The 21,201-nt window shown below is 46.9% G+C and overlaps 1 protein-coding gene across 3 annotated transcripts in view; it reads right to left on the minus strand.

Moving 5' to 3' along the window:
- Abca1 (ATP binding cassette subfamily A member 1) overlaps positions 1-21,201 on the minus strand; it is a 117,516-nt gene that overhangs the window by 67,945 nt on the left and 28,370 nt on the right. For all 3 annotated transcript variants that reach the window (XM_038347246.2, XM_038347245.2, XM_038347249.2), the window contains 2 exons: positions 17,893-18,034; positions 16,758-16,876 (listed from right to left, as the gene is read on the minus strand). In XM_038347246.2, coding sequence (XP_038203174.1) covers positions 16,758-16,876; positions 17,893-18,034 — 261 coding nt within the window. The remainder of the gene's footprint in view (positions 1-16,757; positions 16,877-17,892; positions 18,035-21,201) is intronic.

The following is a 21,201-nucleotide window of genomic DNA, read 5'->3' on the forward strand; positions in this document are numbered from 1 at the left end:
ATTCATTATTTGCCAGGTTGTTTGACCTACTTAAACTTCCATGGACCTTACCTATAAAATGAGGGTCTCAAGAGGCCTCTGTGTCCCCTTGGTAGAACAATATAAATTTTGAACTAAAACTCAGATCAAACAGTTGAACACAAATTCCTCCTAAGCAAAGCCACAGCAGTACACAGCATCCTACTTGGACACTTGAGAACGGCTCCCTCCTTCGGGGCTTCGGCTGACCCAGGCTGCCCTTTCAATGGGTCTCGGTCACCCAGCGACACTCTGGAGACCAGTAAACGCACTTGGCATGTTTATATGATGCTCCTGTTTTGTCATCAGGATTGGAGCATACAACAGGCTCTTCGGATGGAAAAATAATAATAAAACAGCTGGATGTGATCAAACTCCAACTGCCTATCCCCGGAATGAGACACAGAAACCAAGAAGCCGGTTAAACAGTCAACAGGCCTTGGAAGTGCATGAGCGTGGTATGGCTGACTAGCTGGGTGGGGAAGCTGAGGGAGGGCCAAAGATCCCTGGCTACAAACAACGAAAACTTACAGTCTGGTCACGTGGATATACACACAGTATCTTCTACTGCCATAGCGCCACCAACAGTTGCAAGTCATATACACAGGAAGGCAAAACTGTGTGGTGTGCTAGTTCTCAACCTTGGATGCTGCCGGATCCACTTGGGAGCTTTAAAAACTCCCAAAGCCCAGACCGCACCCCAAAACTGCTTGGGGTCTCAGACATTAAAACAAAACCAATGAAAAAAATCCCAGCCAAGTTTGAAACATAGGTGGATGTGCTGGCACATGCCTGTAACCTTAGTACTTGGGAGGCAGAGGATTGTAAATTAGTGGCCAGCCTGGGCTACAGAGTAAGTTTCAGGCCAATGGTTACAAAGAGAGATCACACCTCAAGACAAAATTCTATGGGCAAAAAGGAGTTTGGGGTCATAAAACCTGAAATGTAGTAGTGTATTCTGCTACCAGTTAGCTGTATAGCCGTAAGAAGATTCACTGTCTGGGAGAGGCCATGCTTTATCTATATAGGAAGATAACGGAATCTACCTTTCGAAGACCTGGAGACTAGAGATGTTTGTAAGCCAGAGCAAAGAGTAACTGACTAGTGACAAATGCTTATTAAATGGTAATATATTCATTGTCACTACAACGGCTGTTTTACTTGGATTTACTCTATACTATATAGCAATACGCAGAAAAAAAATGAGAACACAGATCTGTCCTCAAGGGGTTTTTCTTGGTTATTATTAAGAGGGATGAAGAGGAGCAGAAATTACAGAAAGCAGAAGGGTGAGAAAACCAGAGAAAGTTAGTCCATGAAAGCAGTCAGAGGAAGATGACATGATCTGCAAGGATCTCATGAAGGAAATCAGGCTATAGTTCTAGACCACATCTAGACCACAAATCAACCACCCCTGGAATTTAGTGGGGTGAGGATAGTCCCTCTCACGATGGCAGACCCCGACAAATCCTGTACTCATGGGGCTACACAGTAAATTCTCAACATATATCCATGAACAAAGAGACAGAGAGAACAAATTCCACAAAGTCCCAGACCTGAGGAGTAGGAGGAAGACAAGAGAGGTTGGAAAAGAAATGGCACAGGTTCAGAGTAGAGTGGTTTTATCCTTGCTGGTGTCTGTCTTCAATATGCAGCTAGCTGGGTAGGGAAAGGAAAATAATGGACCAAGCCAGATGGCTGAAACAGCTATTCTTCTTGAGTGAAGACACTGGATGGATGGATGGATGGATGGATGGATGGATGGATGGATGGATGGATGGGTGGGTGGATGGATGGATGGGTTGGTGGGTGGGTGGGTGGATGGATGGATGGGTTGGTGGGTGGGTGGGTGGGTGGGTGGATGGATGGGTGGGTGGGTGGATGGATGGGTGGGTGGGTGGATGGGTGGGTGGGTGGGTGGGTGGGTGGGTGGGTGGGTGGATGGGTGGGTGGGTGGGTGGATGGATGGATGGGTGGGTGGATGGATGGATGGATGGATGGGTGGGTGGATGGATGGATGGGTGGGTGGATGGGTGGGTGGATGGATGGGTGGGTGGGTGGGTGGATGGATGGGTGGGTGGGTGGGTGGGTGGATGGATGGGTAGATAAATGAGTGGGTAGATGAAAGGATGAATGGACAGATAGATGGATGGGTAGTGGGTGAGTGGGTAGGTGAACAGGTGAATAAAAAGACAGATGAGTAGATGGATAGATGGGCATAAAGATGATGGATAGATGGATGGATGGGTTGGTGGAAGGGTAGGTAGGTGAAAATGGATGGATGGGTGAATAGATGGATATATAAACAGATGAGTAGATGGATGGATGGGAGTGTAGACAGATGAATGAGCAGATGATGGATGGATGGATATTAATGCATGAATGTAAAATGAGCTGACGTGACCTGGGAAATGGCCAGTTTTGAAGAGGTAAAATGCATCCTGTAGTGGGAAGGGAGAAGACCAATCAGGACATGAAAGTGAAACAATTGGGGTCAAGATGGCTAGACTGTCCCCAAGCCCACTTGGTTTCATCAGCCCAAGGGAAGAGATACATCTGGGAGGCAGCGGCTGGAAGCTCAGGAAAATAAATCAGAGGGAGGTCGAGTCAAGTGATGACACACAGCCTCACAGGTCCACACACACAATCCCAACTATTGGGGAGGCTGAAATAGGAGGATCACAAAGTCAAGGTCTTCTTGGCCCACAAGAGGCGTTCAAGGCAAGCCTGGGCAACCTAGTGAGAGATGTCCTGCCTCAAAATAAAAGTTTGAGAAGGCTGTGGGTGTGTCTCAGTGGTCAGAGCACTTACTTAGTAGGCATGAACCTGTGAGTTCCATCCCCAGTACCAGAATAAATAAGTGAACAAACCAGCAAACAACAACACGGACAGTAGCAGCCACCTCCCCAGGTTGACAGCGAGGGCTGAGTGAGCAATGTCCGTGCAAGCCAGGGAAATTCCTGTGCTGAGTGACACGCTCCTTAAAGAACTGCTAATCTGATCCTGCTCAGGGACGCTGCCCTCATTAACTGAGCAGCTGTGTTCAGAATAGACACAGAGAGAAGGAACTTTGCCAAGAACACGGGGTGTCAAATTCACAGCTGGAAAGATGTGTCTGTGTGTGCACATGTGTGTGCACACAGATTTATGCATGTATTATGAATTTGCCTGGCTGAGTTCCCTGGTGGGACAGAACTATTCTTCCTTTTCTTTTTTTTTTTTTTCCTCTGCCAATACTGTCTACAAGAAAGGGCCAAGGCTCACTCAAGAGTCTGTTCAGAACTTCATGAAAAAATGAGTAAAAGCCAAGGCTGATGGCACAGGCCTATTATAGCCCAGCTATCTGGGGCTCCGGGGCAGCATCAGCAACTCAACAACTCTTTGTCGCACAAAGAAAAAGGGGGAAATGGGCAGGGGCTATAGCTCAGGGGTAGAACGTTCTTCTACCATGCAGAAGCCCCAGTTCAATCCTTGGTACTACAAAAAAGGAAGGAGAGAGAGAAGGAAGGAGGATGCAGATGGAGGATAAAAGAAAAAAGGAACCTAACATTTTATAGAGAACCAACAAGAAGGATCACATTGTCTGGCAACTGCAAGGACAGACACAAGTAGAATGACTAGTAACACAGCAGGCATTCTAGAGAAGACAAAGGACAATTGCTAGGACAGACACGGCCACTCAGTCATCCAACGCCAACCAAATGAGTTGACATGGACTGGCTTTTATTATCTGTGGAATATGTGGTTGGGGAAAATGTTCCCTGAAAAATTATTTTCCATGTTATCTGAGAGGGACACATGGTCCAAGAGATCCAGCACTGGAGATAGATATCAGAAAGGCTGAGCTCAAATACCGGCTCTGCCCCTCCCCACCTCTGTGACTATGAACCTCACTTGGCTCCTTTCCTTGGTCTCTCTTGGCCTCAGTTTTCTTAGACCTCAAATGGAGCTAGGGCCATCAAGATAGGGCTTAGCCGTGAAAGCAGCTGCCACCAAATCTGGCCACCCACTCTCAATCCCCAGGACCCACATGGGCTGACTTTCACAAGCTACCCCTCATACTCCACCCCAACACAGACAAAACAAATAAATAAAATGCAAAAATGTTTTAAAAATAAAATGGAACTAATTACATACATAGGTTGGTGTGGAAAGCAAAGATTACAGATGGGAACTCGACAGTGGGGCTGGGAAGGTGGCTCACTCAACAAAACACCTACTGGGCAAGTGCAAGAAACTGAACTTCTGTCCCCAACACCCATGTGAAAAGTCATGCACCATGGAACAGGGCTGCAATCACAGTATGGAGAAAGGCCCATACCTGAGGCTTGCTGGCCGGTTGGTATATCTAGATATAGCAAGCTCCAGGTTCAGTGAGAGAGCCTAAATCCCTAAGTGACCTCTGACCTAAAATGTACACACACACACACACACACACACACACACACACACACACTCAAGCAAGATCAAGAGCTGACAAGCTTGGAGTATTTACAAGAGAAGGTGTGATAACAGTCACAAAACATGACAGAAAGTTATATGCAACGAAAGGCCAAATAAGTTCTCTTGGTGCAACCCCTTCAACATGGACCACAGTACCTGAGTGGCTGAACCTAGCTTCCTGATGGGCCTATGAGGCAAAGAGCGGCCTACTGCGTCCCTGGGGCTTTGAGCACAGTGAAGCAGGGCAAAGGGGAGGAGAACGGGAAAACAAGAAGTTGGCGTCTAAAAGAAACAAATAGATGAGATGCCTCCGTGGGCTGGCAAAGAGTGAGACACAATCCCGGGTTTCTTGCTGTACATCTGGGTCAGGCCTCTGTGCCCGAACTAAAGAAACCTACCACAGGCAGAGAGAGGCTGGTGGTAAAGAGAAGCCCTAACCCTGGGGGTCTTCCTGGCCAATGAAGTGTTCCCTCCTTTCTCTACTGCCTGCCTGCTGGAACCAGGCTTGGGAGTGGAGGAGGAGAGAGAAGGAGGAGGGCGGGAGGCAACAGAGGAAGGCAGAGGAGGGAAGTCCTGGCACCAATCACTGGGGTTACTCTCGGTCAGTGCCCTCTCCAAGCCCCAGCTTAAGTTTCAAGATCTCTGCAGTTTTGTGTTCTCCACAAAAAGGAACCACAACAATCAGCAGCTTGAGAAGTGGGTGGAGGAAGCAAAGGAGGAAAAGGAGAAGTAGAGAAAGACACAGCAGTATCCCTGGCCTGAAGTCTTCTTAAGTGGAACCCCTGGGGTGGCGGCTCAGACAGTGGCAGCCCTGCTCTATCAAATGGGTAAAGACTTGAAGGGGGGGGTGAGGGAGGACTCATGGCATTCTTGTGGTTTTACTTAGGCCTATTTGGTAAGTCTTATAAACAAGACTGAAATATTTTCAGCTACAAAGGGACTGGAAACATCGCACCTGTTTTTCAGTTGGTTACTTGGTTCCTTTGTTGAGGCCAAGTCTGTGCAGCCAAAGCTGACTTTGAACTCCTCACCACCTACTTCTGCCTCCCAAGTCATGGCATTTACAGACATGCCACCATGCCCAGCTTTCAGTGATCTGTTTCTTGGGTTTCTTTTGGGGTACAGGGCTGTGCTTTCTTCAGGGGTGAGGTGTCTCCGGAAGGCTTTGTGGGGTACTCTAGAAAGAAGGAGGGGCAGCTAGATGGCTATACCCTGGGGTAACTGTTAGTGCAGACGAGGGTGGGGCAGATTGTGGGGGTACACGTGTCTTGAGATCTCCCTGCTGATCATGGGGCCCTGAAGAAGTTTCTCTTTCTACAGTGAAGGCTTTCTGGAGAATTCCAAGAAACTTCAGAAAGCTCAACTTTGGAATCTAATGAACTGTATCATATCGCAATTCTAAAATGTTCCAGTTCTATGGACTTTGGAAGTCACTTTTCAGGTCTTCTGAGCCTCTGTATTTTGTAAACAGAGGTCCACCTTCAGTGTGAATCAAGCAAGCACTAAAGGCACTAAGCATGGGTCATAAATAATGCACAAGAAAACACAAATTGGAAAGTAAATACATTCAAAATACATGTTGATAAAACGGTCCGGGCAATTAGGTCTACAGCTGCCAAAGGACCTGACTATTCATGGCTACATACCCTGAACTCCCTGCGGGCAAACAACAGCAATCTTCTCTCTGGACCAAGAGAAGCAGCGAAGCTTTAGATACCTTGTGCTGTTTAAATTATTTGGTGAAAGCAAATGAATGGGCATTAGTTAATGTCTACTGTACCAAAATAGCAGGTGCTAAGTTCAAAGGAATAAAACCACTCAGTGTCCCCAAAAGTAGGAACAAAAGAGATGTTATACGATGTATCACTGCCCTTGCCATCTAAGAGGAGAAGGGAAGAGAGTAAGAGAGCAGAGCGGCCCTGTCTGCTACGGGGGATCAGACAAGATTGAGATCACAGTTAGAAGGGGGCAACGTTCCCTAGACCCATGCATTATGGCAATTATGGCGTAGTTATCCAGACAGGATAAGAATGCTGGGAAATTAGAGGCCTACAAGGTAAAGCAATCATCAGAGGAGAGTCCACTTGGACGGCATTATGCCTTTTATTGAAGACACACACATGGCACACATAGATACAAGCAAACACTCATATACAGAAAAAGTCAGAATAATAATTTTTTTTTAATATATCTATGTCCCTTCTACGAGGTTAGAGTAAAGAAAGACATTTCCCCTCCAGGAGAGGGCATCCCACAAGAGAGAATGCCACTGCCACATCCCAACCTTGGACTTCCAGGCTCTTTTTTTTTTTTTTTTGGTTTTTGGTTTTTTCGAGACAGGGTTTCCCTGTAGTTTCTAGAGCCTGTCCTGGAACTAGCTCTTGTAGATCAGGCTGGCCTCGAACTCACAAAGATCCTCCTGCCTCTGCCTCCCGAGTGCTGGGATTAAAGGTGTGCGCCACCACCACCCGGCTGACTTCCAGGCTCTTTAGAAACAATTTCTATTGTGTAAATGCACTGAATCATGGGTATTTCCTTATGGTAGCTAGAATGGACTAAACCAATATGCTTGTCTTGCTGACAAGAAGGAAGTGGGAGAAGCTCTAGAAGCCACTGGAATGAGGACTTGTGTCACCTAAGTGTCTGAATGGTAGCAAGGAGCCAGAGAAGGCTGTGGTTCTCGCTGGTCAGCAGGTGATGACCACATGCAGGCTGGCTGAGAGAACCCTGAAGGAAAGGTAATATGAGTTGCTAACACTGGCCCAAAGGACTTCTGAGCCTAAGGAGAAACAAGAAACAGGAAGCCAATATCAGGGAAAACACAGAAACAGCTGATAAGAAAACACTTCCTAGGGAGCCTTTTGTGACTAGCAGAGGGGTGCACAGTGCTGAGAGCTGCTTGGAAGATAGAAGGAGAGAGAAGAGAAAGGTCAAAATCACAGGAAAGACTGAATGGGACAGAAGAGACAGAGGTGGGGAGGCTTGGGGAGGGGAGAGTTAAAGCCACCCGGTTAGAAGGCATGACCTGTCTCTAAGTGATTAAAACCAGACACTAAAGGATGCAGGACTAGAATCAGTTCGTGGGGACTTGAAAAATCCAGGGAACGGGGGTTGGGGAGGTAGTTCAGGAGAGACACTAGAGACAGAGGACATGATCCCCAGAACAAGCTGGGTAAGTACGTTAGCCAAATGGTTGAGTCCTGGGTTTAAATAAGAGAACACGATTCAATCTATGGGGTGGAGAGCAAGAAGACCCCTTGTATCATTTCTGGCCTCCATATTCACACAAACACACAGAGAAAACAGATGGAAAGACAGAGAGAGAAAGACAAGCAGAGAGACAGAGACAAGGAAAAACTGAGACAGAGAGACAGGCCAAGATAGACAAACCAGAGAACAAGAAAAAGAAAGGAAGACAAACACATGGCAGGCACTGAGGTGGGATTCTTTCCAGGCGGGTTTTGGGAGAAATTGTCTGATTTCTTCTAATGTCTAAAATTAATAAACTTACTAGGACGCGGTGGCACTTTGAGGCAGGAAACACTGCGCCGTATTGACAAAGCCTCAGACACATTATACAGATCAATATCCAGGACCTCTAAAGCCGGCTTCCGAGAAAGGTACTATAGTTATCCTCATTTTTCCAAACCAGGAAATAGACGGGAGCAGGGAATAACTGGTCAAGGTCACAGAACAAGCCAGAGGCGAGCTTAAAAACCCAACAATTCTTGATTTCACAATTCCACTTCTCTCCATGCTACCGGCAGCTACAGGAATTGTTTGACTCTCCAAAATCAAGAGCTGGCAATGCCACCCACACTTCCCCACATTGGAGCATGGCAGTCCAGCATCATAGCATGGTAGAAAGATGTGGAACTTCAAATTTCAGAGAAGTGGACCCAAGTTACGACCCTGTGGCACTGAGCAATAGAAGCAACCTTCTTAGACTCAGTTTTCTTATCCATAAAATGGGGATGGTACTGATCAGCGAATGCCGCTTCAAAGAACCAAATTCAACAGTCCACGCAAAATGCAAACTTCCACACTGACAAACATACACATCAATGCTCATGGAAGCTCTAAATGTCCAACAACTGAGGAAGAGATGGAATATTTTTCAGCCATAAAGAACAAAGCTATGGATTTTGGAGAAAATGGAAACAACCGGAGATAATCACATTAATCTAAGTTAGTCTCAGAAGACAGATATCCTATGTTTTCTCTCACTTGGGCCCTGGATCTTATATAGAGACCTAGAACCACCTATGTATGACATGAAGGTAGAAGCAGAACGGTTTAGGAAAACAAGGTGAACTACTGAGAGGGAAGGGTTGAGCAAAAGGAAAGGAAGGGCAAGGGAGGGGCATCTTCACCCTACACTTCACACCTATGTGACTACACCCTTACATGACACAGAACTGAACATACGATGCAGACATACCTATGTGAGCATATCCTTGTATGAAACATACAATGCATACCTGCATATACCCTTATACGACATGGGACCAAATATACAATACCTATTTATGTTAGTCCACTCTGACATAACACAGCGCCAAACACGCCAAGTGTACCTATGTGAGTGTATCCCTGTACGACATGAGGCCACGTGTGGTGAATGTATACTATGCATTAAAATCTTTCAATGCAAGATGTCATCACGACCGTGCACGACCCTGTCTGTGGACAAAGTCAATTTAACACTGGCTTTTGGTGCCTCCATGCAACAGAGGCGGGAGGGCTAGAAGCACGGAGTTTTCAATGAGACACAAAGCCTTTGCCCGAGCTTCTCTTTACCACCCACAGGGTAAACAAATCTCACCCGGGAAAGACAGGAGATGAACAGCACTGTTGTTTGATGGTCACAATTCAAGATTTTTAAAAAGCAGCGTCATATCGTGGGGTCCGTGGCATTCTGTAATTGAACGCAATTGTGTTTTCTATGCCTGTCTGGGTAAAGCTGACCTTTGCTTCGATCTAGCTCAAGCAATATTTCAACACTGCCCTGGAGCTCCGTGTCCCCTGAGTCCTGCTCAGCTGGAGCCAGGCCTCTGCCCTGGATGGCAACCCACAGACTGGGCTCCGGGACACGGCGTGGCTGTGACAGGTCTGGGGAGGGGTTCGTGGAGGGAGAAAGGTTTGAACGATGAAGAAACGATGAAGCCCAAAAGCCTCAGATCAAAACTTTAGGCAAACACACACAGGAGGTGAATCACAACCACCTGAAGATTTTACAGGCTTTCCATTTTGATGACATGCGGACACGTCATCGGGTCTCCCAATAAGATGACACACGGGCGTCAGACATGAGGACAGAAAGCCAGACATTTGGGGCTATAAAAACCCAACTTGAGCAACTGCCCCAGTGAAACAAAAGGCAGGACTTCAGGCAAAAAGGAGAAGCGGCCGTGAGTCACCAGTGGTCTTCAGAGATAGACCTGGGGGAAACATCCCCTGGTGCCTGTGACCCGTGAAGCCGGGAAGTGACGGCAATCTGGCATGCATCTCAGCCGCCAGCCCTCTTATCCTTTCCCACCCCGGTCTGTCTGTGCCCCTGCACACAGGAACCTCAAGGGCCGTCAGGGTGCCGAGGGCAGCTCTCTCTGAAAGAACGAGTCTAGTCTTGTCACCTGTTGCCAACGGGGGTTTCTCGGGCAAGGTACTTAGCCTCTCTGAGTTCCAAAGAGAGATGCCCTCCCTCCCGCAATAACTGTGACAACTCAGTGAATGAGAGAAGAGATCTGCCACCTACTAGGTATCATCAGGTCTCTATGGAAAGGCCTTGTTCTCATTGGCTCCTTTTATTGCTGCACAATCCCAAAGGAGGTGCTGCTGTTGTTATCCCATTTTGAGGAAAGTGAGGCACCGGAGCGGTATGTAATTAGGCATGGGTACAACTGAGCAGGAGCAGAGGTGGGATTTGAACCCAGCTACTCTGACTGTCCAGCTCAGGGGATATTTAAAAACTGTTCATTGTTCATCATCCTTAAATCCCTGCCTCAGCCAACTTCCGTGCCAAGTTCCCACAACCACTCTTCCCTCTGGAGCTCATCTCTTTTTGACTTTCAAAGATTAACACAGAATCAATGATCCATATTGGAGCTGTCAGTATCACCAGGAAAAAAAAAATGGCTTGCAGACAGAAATGCACAGATGCATTGGTCCAAGCCACAATGGAAAGGCCAAACCAGCTTTGTATTATGAATAGATGAACACGGCAGCCATGCTATTACCTCGACATGACACCTAGCTGAAGGGACAGAGACAAGCAGACTTAACTCAGGACGATGACATGCACTAACTACACTGCCCTGGATCTCCTCCGGTCTCAGTAACCTGGGGACATCTCCATCCAGTCCAGTGCCAGCATGCCCAAGAGTCACCATGGCAATGTTTATAGCAGCTTCAAGGGCTTCTGTATCCTGGAGAGAACACATCTGAAAAGCCCCCGAGTCAGAGATGGGACAGGAAGAAGGGCTGTGAGCTGTCACCATCGTCTTCACCACTGGACGCTGAAGTGAACAGAAGGCTACAGCAGACAGCCCTGTGGGGTGGACAGTGCCCAACTTGAAAGAACACAGTTCTCAGGGGCAGTGTCACTCCCAAGGACCATGGAGTATATGCGCACACAGGTAGAGCTTTGAGGTCATCCCTCAGCTGCCAGCTGCCTATCCTGGACCAAACACAAAGGACCAGAAAATAGTCTTCTGCAGTCCACAAAGTACCCTCTGGACTTCTAGACTTAAAGCATGTCAGTGTGGCTATAAATTGGGACAGGGCCAGACACCTAGAGAGCTAAGAGCTAGGATCTTGGCTGGGTCCCACGTACCCTAGAGATCAGCTGGCTGGCATTCAGCCACACCACGGAACTGATAGCCCTAGCCACACCACTTGGATCATGCACAGACGTAAAGAATGCAGAACTTCTATAGAACCCATACAAGTCGGACTGTCCCTAGACTAGCACATACAACAGTGAGACTTTGGGAGCCCCTGTGGACTTCACTGGACAAGGGGTTAGCTAATTGTGGGGAAATGGTATGTGTGTGTTTTGTTGTGGGGGTGTTCCCCGTAAGCTGTGAGGATGGTCTACCCTGAAACGGCCACACAAGCCTCAGCCCACAGAATAAATAAGCACTTCCTAATTCCATGCCCCATAGAGAGGCCGGACCTGTCACAGGAACTTGCATCCACTGTGGATGGAACAAGGAGCAGGCATTGGGAAAAGGTGGCTACCCAAGCAGACAAGCCCGGTGGGAAGCAGCTTGTGTTTGTTCATTATTACTGCGCAAACCATCTTAAGGAGCTAAAAGCTAAAAGGCGAAGCAGTGAGGGCACCGCCTACAGCAAAAGGCAGTCACCTGCTCCCCTAGCCCTATCCTAACTTCTGGCAACTAACCACTGGGAAGGGCTTTGTTGGGGGCCCCTCACCATTCTTAGACAAGAGGCCAGAGTCACCAAGACCTGACCCAAGAGAAGGCCAAGATGCAGTAAGTAAGGCTGAAAGACAGAGCCTAGAGAGGAGGCTGAGGGTAGAGGGGGCTTCCTAGTGGGCAGGGGCCTCCTCCTCCACCCGAGTGCCTGGAACTCACACAATACAGGCTACGTTTTTGTTTAAGAATCTAACCTTTGCAGATTTTACAAAAACATTATCAGGGAGTACACACATTGCTAAGACCCCCCTGGAGGGGGTGGCTCAAAAGAGGGCCGACGTAGGACGTGAAAAGCTATCTTTCCAGTGCATGTCATAACTCTGGATTCAGGTTTGCCCTTCCAGTGAAACTGTGGGGGGGCCACCTTTGTGAAAGAAAATCAAGACAGACTTGGTGTCAGTTTTGAGCCTTTTGGGGGTCTCGTTTACACAAGGGAAGTGGATCTACAGTTGCCTGTGTGAGCCCTGATGTCCTCCACTTGACTTGACAATATGACTTGAGGAGACAATATGACTTGAGGGATCAGAGCTGGCTGCTCTCACTTTAGTCTCTAAAGATGTACTTGGGGTTACTACGCGTCCCTCACGTGCTGCTATTCAGAGCAGAACCCCCAACATGGCCTAACTCTGCCCTGAATGGCTACAGCCTAGTAACCCACACCACCACACATGTCCCCACCCACAGACTGAGCCAGACGAAGATGAAGCCTCTTCAAGTCATTGAACCAAATCTCAAATGTTAGACAATGAAACTGAAGGTCCAGAAAAGGTAAATAAGTTGGCAAAGGCCAAGCACCCTGGAATACAGGGGAAGTAAAGTATTTCTGGTTTACTGTGTGTCACTCCCTGGGCTCATGTTCACTGGTGGAAACCCACAGAAAGTACATCACTGAATGCTCTGTGACCCACAGGGGAGCTATTGTCCAACCTTTAGTAAGTGGAGGGCCAACAAGAATCAAAGGTCACAGCTAGGGAGAGTAAGAACCTAAATCTGTCACCCGAAAAGTCTCAAGTCTTTCTCCTGCACCAGCAAAGTCCAACCTTCAGTTTTTTACAATCCGCTCTCCAGAATTTCCCCACAGCCACATGAGACAATGCCTTCCTTAATTCATTGTTTCTTTCTTAATACCCACTTAAGCAATAATACTCATGAATCTGCAATTTGATGTGGGTCAGAATTAAGAATTGTCATTGTGTAGGATGTCACTTGCATGACTGTGTAAACTGGAAGGAGTCACCTCCACTTTCAGTATCAGATCCCCCCTAAGAAGACCCCACTGACCCCGTCACAGCACCTACAAAAGCATGGTAGGCCCAGGGCTGAAAAACTGAAGCAGTCAGCCCCAAGAATCTACACACAAACCAATGTTGTAGCCTAGGAAACTCTGAGACAAGACATGAGTGTTTCAGTAGACTCCCATGTCTACAGAGTCCCTATGGGCAGGCCAATGGCTTTAGAAGAGGTAAGCTAAGGAAAGAAAAAGATGAAATCTCCAAATGGACTTCAAAGCAGAACCCAGCAGTTGAAGTGATGATCACATACACAAGTAGATCTCTAAGATCCTAAGAAGTACTGTCCAAAGGTATTGGCAGCCTCTGGGGACCAATCCCAGCCTCCAGCCTTGTTCTCATAGTGATCAATGCCTGGAATATCAAAAAGAGAGTCACTGAACCCACAGAAGACAGACAGCAACAAGTAGCAGCTATATAATCATAGCAGAATCGGAATCTGAAGGGATTAGAGTAAGACGAGAGAGTAGAGGAGATTTAACGATGCACGTTGGAAGAGATGGACAGGTCCCCTTTAGCTCAGAAAGCCAGTGGTAGAATTAGGGAAAAGAGAACAAGTCACTTACAGTTCTGTGTGTTCATAAGATCTGCAGTTTGAGTTGGCTGCAGATGGACTATGAGTCAACAGGATGACAAGAACATCAAAAGCCTCATGCAATCTCAGGCTGCACGGACAGAACTACGACACTCGAACAGGCAAAAGTCCCTTTCTCCTCTACGCTAAAATTCGTTTGTAATTTCTGGTAAACTTCAGGAATGACACAAACACACTGAGATGCAACCAGCAGAAGTTGGAAGGAAAAGCATTGCGTAAGAGGGTTGGAGGATATTTAGACCAGAAAAATAAGACTTCAGGAAGAGACACAAGAACAGAACGGTCCTCAGATTTTTGAGAGACACAGAATTCCCTAGAAGGTTCAACATGGTGGCAAACTTCCCCACAGTTTGGGCTATCAACGCCCAAAATGAGTTACCTCACCAGAAGTGGAAATAAAAGGGTGGTACAGATCTCTTGGTAGCAAACAACAGTGGCATGCCCAGCTTCCAATGCAGACTAACAGGGTGTTTCTTCAAAATCAGCAAAAGGTGACCACGTCCTAGAGAAGGAAGCAGCATTTCTCAGTGCTTCCCCTGTAACTGGGGCCTGGCTTTCTGTTGTAGGATAAACAAAGAAAAATGACAGAAACTCAAGAACCAGCAGTGGCTGAAGATGTAGCTCAGTGTGGCTTGGTGCTTGCCTAGCTTGTACAAGTTCCTGGGTTTGATCCCCAGCACAGGAAAACATACTGAAACAAAGCCAAACCAGCTGCAGGGCAAAGGGGATACTGAACACCGGAAGACAGCTTCCTTCTGAAGGCTGTGCACACACTTGTGGTTTCTTTCCTCCGCCTACTTCACAACACTGGCTGCTAACAGAAGAAAAGCACCCTCCTCTCTAAGGCAGCCTACACTAAGAACCAAAAACTCTGCCAGTCCATTTTGCCAGCCCCGCAAATTAAGAAGCAGAAGAACAGGTCGGACGGTCAGAAATGCAACAATGCCCTGTAAGGATGGCACTGACTTCTGCTTATTAAGTGTCGTCTATGTGCCAAAACTTGTGTTAGTCAGACTTTACATCTTAGGTATTATTGTATTAATGATATAATAATATATCACTATCCTATATATAATAATGTAATATTATATATAACTCAGGAAGTTAGGTCTCAGAAAGGTTAAATATTTTGTCTGAGATGTCTGGTCTTGAAAATAATCATCGTGAGGCTAGAGAGATGGTTCAGCAGTTCTGAGCACTGGATGCTCTTACAGAGGACCCAGGTTCTATTCCCTGCAGCCACATGGCAGCTTGCTACCTGAACTCTAGTTCCAGAGGATCTAATGCCCTCTTCTGGTCTCATGCACATCAGAGACATACACGATGTACATACAAACATTCAGGCAAAACACCCATACACATAAACCAAAATAAATAAACTTTAAAATACTCTTTAGGGAAATAATCATGGTTCATAGTCCCTAGATGTTTCTTAAGCATTAAATACTGTTTTAACCCTGCACGGGTCTTTTACTTCACCCCTTGTTAGATAAGAGGAGATAACTCTCAGGGACCAGGGGTTATTCCCAAAGTCACACAGCAGGGCACACCAGTACTTTCCATGTGTGTGGCACTGTCTCCTGGTGGCAGAAGAAATAACACAGTTCTTTTGCATGACAATCTAACAGGGCTGGCCCTCCACGACAGAAAAGCCTGGCCTTGACCAGAGGCCTCCATGGCGAGAAAAAGAGAACTCAGACGATCTGGCCACACAGTCAGGAACAGTCCAGGTGCAAGCACCTCACTGGTGACTCAGGGACCGGAGCATGCCCACGCCGCTCTGTACTGAAACCACACACCCCCTCTACGCCACCCCGATCAGTTCTGACCTGTCATGGGTGTATGTGTGTGTGTGTTGGGGGGGGGGGTGGCTTGTGCACATGAGTGCAATGTTTTCAGAAGCCAGAAGCCACGGGAATCCCTGGAGCTAGAGTTATAGGCAGTTGTGAGTCCCCCAAAGTGGGGGCTGGGAACTGAACTTGGGTCCTCTGGAAAAGTATCATGTACTGGTCACTTCTGAGCTCTCCAGATCCCACAATGCATCTTCTCCTGCCCAAGGAAATCATAGTTCTGTGTCCTCAAGAACAAGCACCCACCCAATCCTCTAAAACATTAACATTTTACATCATTTCTTCTCATGCCAAATGGATCACAAACTGGGAAAGAGGCCTTTCAAGAAAGGCTAGGCCAATCCATTCCCTCCTCAACTGTCAAACGGGGTAAAAAGGACTTTCTTGGAGTGGTGGCCACTGTTGGCCCATGATAGAAGAAATACTTCATCACTGACAGTTTAGAACAGAAACACATGGTAACAAGAAAAGGACCAGCACCCTGAAGGCTCCTTGGTGGCTTGTCAATTCTCACTGTGCACAACATTACCTGCACCAGTGACCATCAAACATGCCCCGCCCCCTTGACAGGCAACTGCCCATCTGCTGCCAAGGTCTTGGTCAGCAAACTGTATGTTCCTCAGGCACTTCCTCAGTGGCATTGCCAGGAACTAACTGTCTGGGCACTTAGCGAATCTGAGGTAAAGACTTCACTGTTTCAAGACCAGAACTCAAATGCCTGTCAGACTAACCCAAACGGCTACCGTTCTAGCCAAGTTGCCTAACTTTTATTTACCCTTGTCAAGGCCGAATGCTAACTGCTCTAACACACACAGAAATACCCCATCTATCAATTCGGCTATCCATGGAAATCCTATGGACAACTGAAAATGCCCCTGGCAGCCATCTGTGTTCCCGGTGGCCTTAATGGCAAGCCAGTGTCATTCCTGTCTGGGATGGCTGTCCCCAGAATCAGTCTGTAGCAACTAGCTTTTCTAGTTTTGCTGCCAAGGCTTCCTTCAGAAGAGACCAACCGCACAGCCACTGAAGAAGAAGCCCGCTCTACGGCAAGCTTGAAAACAAGCCCAGGCCCCACGGGCAGGGAAATGTCCACTTCCAGATGCACGAACGGGAGGATTTTGCTTACTTGAGCTGGAATGCTTGATCTGCCGTAATGTTCTCAGGACCTTGTGCATGTCCTTAATGCTGGTGTCTTTTTGGCTGTATAAAAGAAGTCTCCGAGCATCTGAGAACAGGCGAGACACACTAAAAAGGGAACAAAATATCACAGAAAAGACCTGCTTAGGCCAGCTGCCTCTCTCCCCAACCTAGCTTCCCCTACTACCTAGTGATCATTCCAGCCTCAAGTGTCCACCCATGTGCCCAGTTCTCCCATCAAGGCCAGTGCGTGCACAAACATATGCATGCACTCATATACACAAAAACTATCTACTGCCCATAATAAACCTAGTGCCTATAACCCAAAATATGCTTTATGATCCATGAAAATGTTTTTATTGATTCAAAATATAAATTCAAAATAAATATAACAGGGATGTATATATAGTAGTGAATTTACCCTTGATTATATGCATCTGCATACCAATAAATTATAATATTTTTATTATATCTTAAAGTACCCACAAAAGGTCCATAGCCTATACATGAACATTATAAATGTGACCCTGCCTGGACCAACTACAGCCCCATCTCCTGCAGCACATCCTACGGTTCCTTGATCCATTCTAATTCTGAGACTCTGCACATCTCAGGGAGCTTCCTCATCTTGTTTGGCAAATGTTTATCCCACAGAGCATTTGAGCCCAGAACACAGACATTAAGGATGCAGCGTCATACTCTCAGGCAGTTCCCACTCAGAAAGAAAAATACCTGCCAACAGCAATGACACTGTAGTCATCCCAGACATCAGAGCAGTGACCTGAGAGCTGAGCTGAGGACAGACCATGCCTGGCCTAGGCTCTAAGCTGCTGGGAAATCCAGACCTTTCCAATGCGTGGCCCAGGCTCCTAGAATCGGCCATGTCAGAGGTCCAGTAAATATCTGGAGTGAGTGAATTAGATGGAGTGAGCTTGCTCTCTGAGAGCATCAACTCTGAGTAGACAGCCCTGGGCCACATAATAACTTAAATCCTATAATCTTAAATCCTGGAGCAAATCCCCCCTTCATTCATTCTGCAGACTTCTCATGCAAACCTTCTTCAAGCAGGAAAGGATAAGGATTAACGGACAAGTCTGGGTAAGAAAACCTCATCTGTTACTTACATGGACTTGTTAAAGTTTCCAACAACACCGGGAGCTTCCCCGGGAGTCGGATAACGGAAGCAAGGGTTGTTGGCATTACAGATAATCCCCTGTACCCACGGAAGGGTTCCTGCAGAAGGCATGGCTTTATTCGGGAAGTGGCCTGTTGAAAACACAGAGAAAACGTTAGTTTTTTGAAGTGATTTTGACACAGCCCTTCTCACACCTGTCTCATTCACCATGTCCCAGAAGACCTGACTCCTCCCAAGTGACTGGTCCCGAGTTATGACCAGGACACCAAACAATGGTGGCAATGGTTCTATTTGGCATCATCTGTAGATTGGGACTCATGACACCAACCTTGGGAAAGTAATGCATGGGGGACATCAGACCATGGACACCAAGTGCTTGGTCCCCAGTGACTGAATCGCCACTCCCAGCCTCATCTCTAAGAGACACAGAAGGACCTTGGCAGGGACCTAATGCAGTTCCCTCACACTGCAGCCGATGAAGAACTCAGACTCGCACATGGCTGGGGTAGACACTTCATCACTATGAGCCCAGCTCAAGCCTCCTCCTTCCAGCTGCAGCCTTCATCATCATCATCATCATCACCTCACCCTGCAGCTGCAGCCTTCATCATCATCCCGTTACTTTTCATGCCCCCCCCCCTTGTGCTTGCCTTCATTTAGCAAACATCATCTGCCAGTTTCACTTCCTCTGCCAGCCCTAAAGCTCACCCAGAGCAGCGGCCCCTCACAAGCACGCTCCCTTGGGACCCAACTCAGCTGGAAAACTCCATCTGTTTTTATACTCATCAATAAAAGGAGGTCCCACCTACCAGGTCCCTGTCAGCTTCTTTCTCCTACATTTAGTAGTTAAATAATGACTGGGCATGTCTGGGTGAGGTCAGAGTCTGCAAAGGCGCGGGTAAGTCTGCAGCAGGGATCTTCAAGTGCTGCTTAGGAGAATCAAGATAAATGTGCTTGGTCAGGGGTTCTTAATCCAGAAGCCTGTTCATGTTGGGACAAAAAGATCTTGCCCTCAGAGTCATCTGAAGACTTGGCAGGCATTAAGAACCATGGCTTCAGGTGGTGACTAGCTTGGATTGTTATAGACTCTGGAGTCAAACCAACTGAGATTTACACCCAGTCCCCGCCATGAGCGAGGTGCAGTCCAGCCCATCTCCAAGCCTTGTTTCTCACCTGTGAAACACTGGTCAACCCTCAAGGGGTGTTACATGAACTCTCGCTGGCAAAGCATCTTGTGGTTTCATTTTTGTTTTTATGAGACAAGCTTTTATCCTGTAGCCCAGGCTGGCTTAGAAGGCAGAGTCCTCTCACAGAGCTCCCAGAGAAAGGTAAAAGCTCACGAATGGCTCGATTAGCAGCACCTCTGAGCCACTGTGGTGTGCCTACAGTAGTACTCCTTTACTGCTGTCACACAGAGCATTCTGTCCATCTCCCAGCTCCTGCCTCCCTCCAAAGACAGTTTCTCTTCATCTTCTGCTTTCACGTAAATATGCTAATAGAGACTCCCCAGAAGTAGACCAAAGGCCACACATACTGGGAGCTCTTTAATCTTTTAAAAGAGGCAACATGGAAGGATGTGAGGAGGTCTGATCCCTAAGGCCCGTCTCTGTAGGGACTCTGGCCTGTTGAACATTTACTCAGTTAATCTCTTTATCTCCCTGTTAACAGTTCAAGGAAAACCAAACAAGGCCCCTTGCCTAATGAGCTGCTCCTCATTCAGTGGAGATTTATGTAACCCAACCAAATACTCCAACGACCACAGGATTTACCTCTTTCAGCTTGCAGAGATACTGGCGCTAGGGACAGGGCAGAGATGGGAAGGCATTTTCGCCTGTCCTTTAGTAAAGACCCTTCCTGGCACGCTGTATCTCATCTTATGTGCAAAGAGAAACAAGATGAGGATTAGACTTGGGTGTCCAGGATGTCAGTCAAATAACGTAACGGACACCAAAGAGCCAAAGGAGATTTTAGGACCCTGATGACTCTAACCTGAACCACAAAGACTTATAGGGAAGAGATTCACACTAGTACATTGTTCCAGAGTGCAGAGCTTCACGTTCGCGTTCTACTCTGCTGTTCTAACTAACGAGATCAGAAAGTAATGTCCAGAATACTTGAGGCATGCGGTTATAACCTGAATATACAGAATGTCTATTAGCAAATTAGTATGAAAGTGCCTGCATCTGCAGGCTGTGTAAGAGATAGGAAAGAGACCAAGAAATCCAACCAAAAGGTAGCTATGGCCTTAGTGCTGTCTTGGAAGAACAGACTCTTGTAAGCCCACAGGACTGTTGGTCAGTAGTAAGAAGAGCCCAGCCGAAACCCCTACACAAATGCAAATCGTTCAGATTCGGGACTTTCTAGAGTATTGCTCCATCCATCCACCAAGCACGGCGGGATTGTAAAATGGTAACTCTGGCAACACCAGCGCAAGGGCTGTTAGGTGTCACGGTTCTCTTTATAAAGAAGCTAAAGTCACTTGTCACCATGCAGAAGCCAGGAGTCACACCCAGGTAAACATATGTGTCTAGTCATTACTGTATTTCAACGCTCACTGTCAAGGCTGCTGTCGGAACACACAAGTGAGAGCCAGGTGACCTGAATTCTATCCCACTTCTACTAGATATGTAGCTTTGGACAAGTCATAATAGGTGTGTGACTCCCAACTGAGTTACCAAGAGAATGATATAAAGTCTATTATACAAGACTGTTGGGAACTAGACAAAATATAATCGCATGACTCAAACTGAGATGTCACACAGAAAGGCAGTGTAAGCTCTTGGAGCTGGAGAGGTGGCTCAGAGGTTAGGACCACAAAGTACTCTTGCAGAGGACCCATCAGATGGCTCACAAGTGCCTCCATCTCCAGCTCTAGGGGCTGTGACACCTCCAGCCTCCTCAGGTACCTGCATTCATGCACACACACACAGAGACACATAGGCATACTTCTTTTTTAAAAAAAATATTAAATCTTTAGGAGGTATGTGTTGCAATCTGTGTTCCAGGATTTTCAACCATGTGATTACTAGATAATGCAAACAAAAGGACCACCAGGAACCAGAAACTAGCATTGACTCGCTGCCCTAAGGGTGAGTCTTAATCAGAACTTTCTGAACTCTTACTAAGTTTATTTTATTCTCACACTTTAAAAATGTGTGAAACAGATGTTAGCGATTATTATCATTACTGCCATATGATATCAAATGATCATATCATTATGATCATTCACTAAGACTACAAATATCTCCAGAGTTCATGCCCTAACAAAAAACATATATACAAAGCCTAGATTTTCTTT

This window comes from Arvicola amphibius, chromosome 11 (genome assembly GCF_903992535.2).
Source record: "Arvicola amphibius chromosome 11, mArvAmp1.2, whole genome shotgun sequence".
Taxonomy (NCBI): Eukaryota; Metazoa; Chordata; class Mammalia; order Rodentia; family Cricetidae; genus Arvicola; species Arvicola amphibius.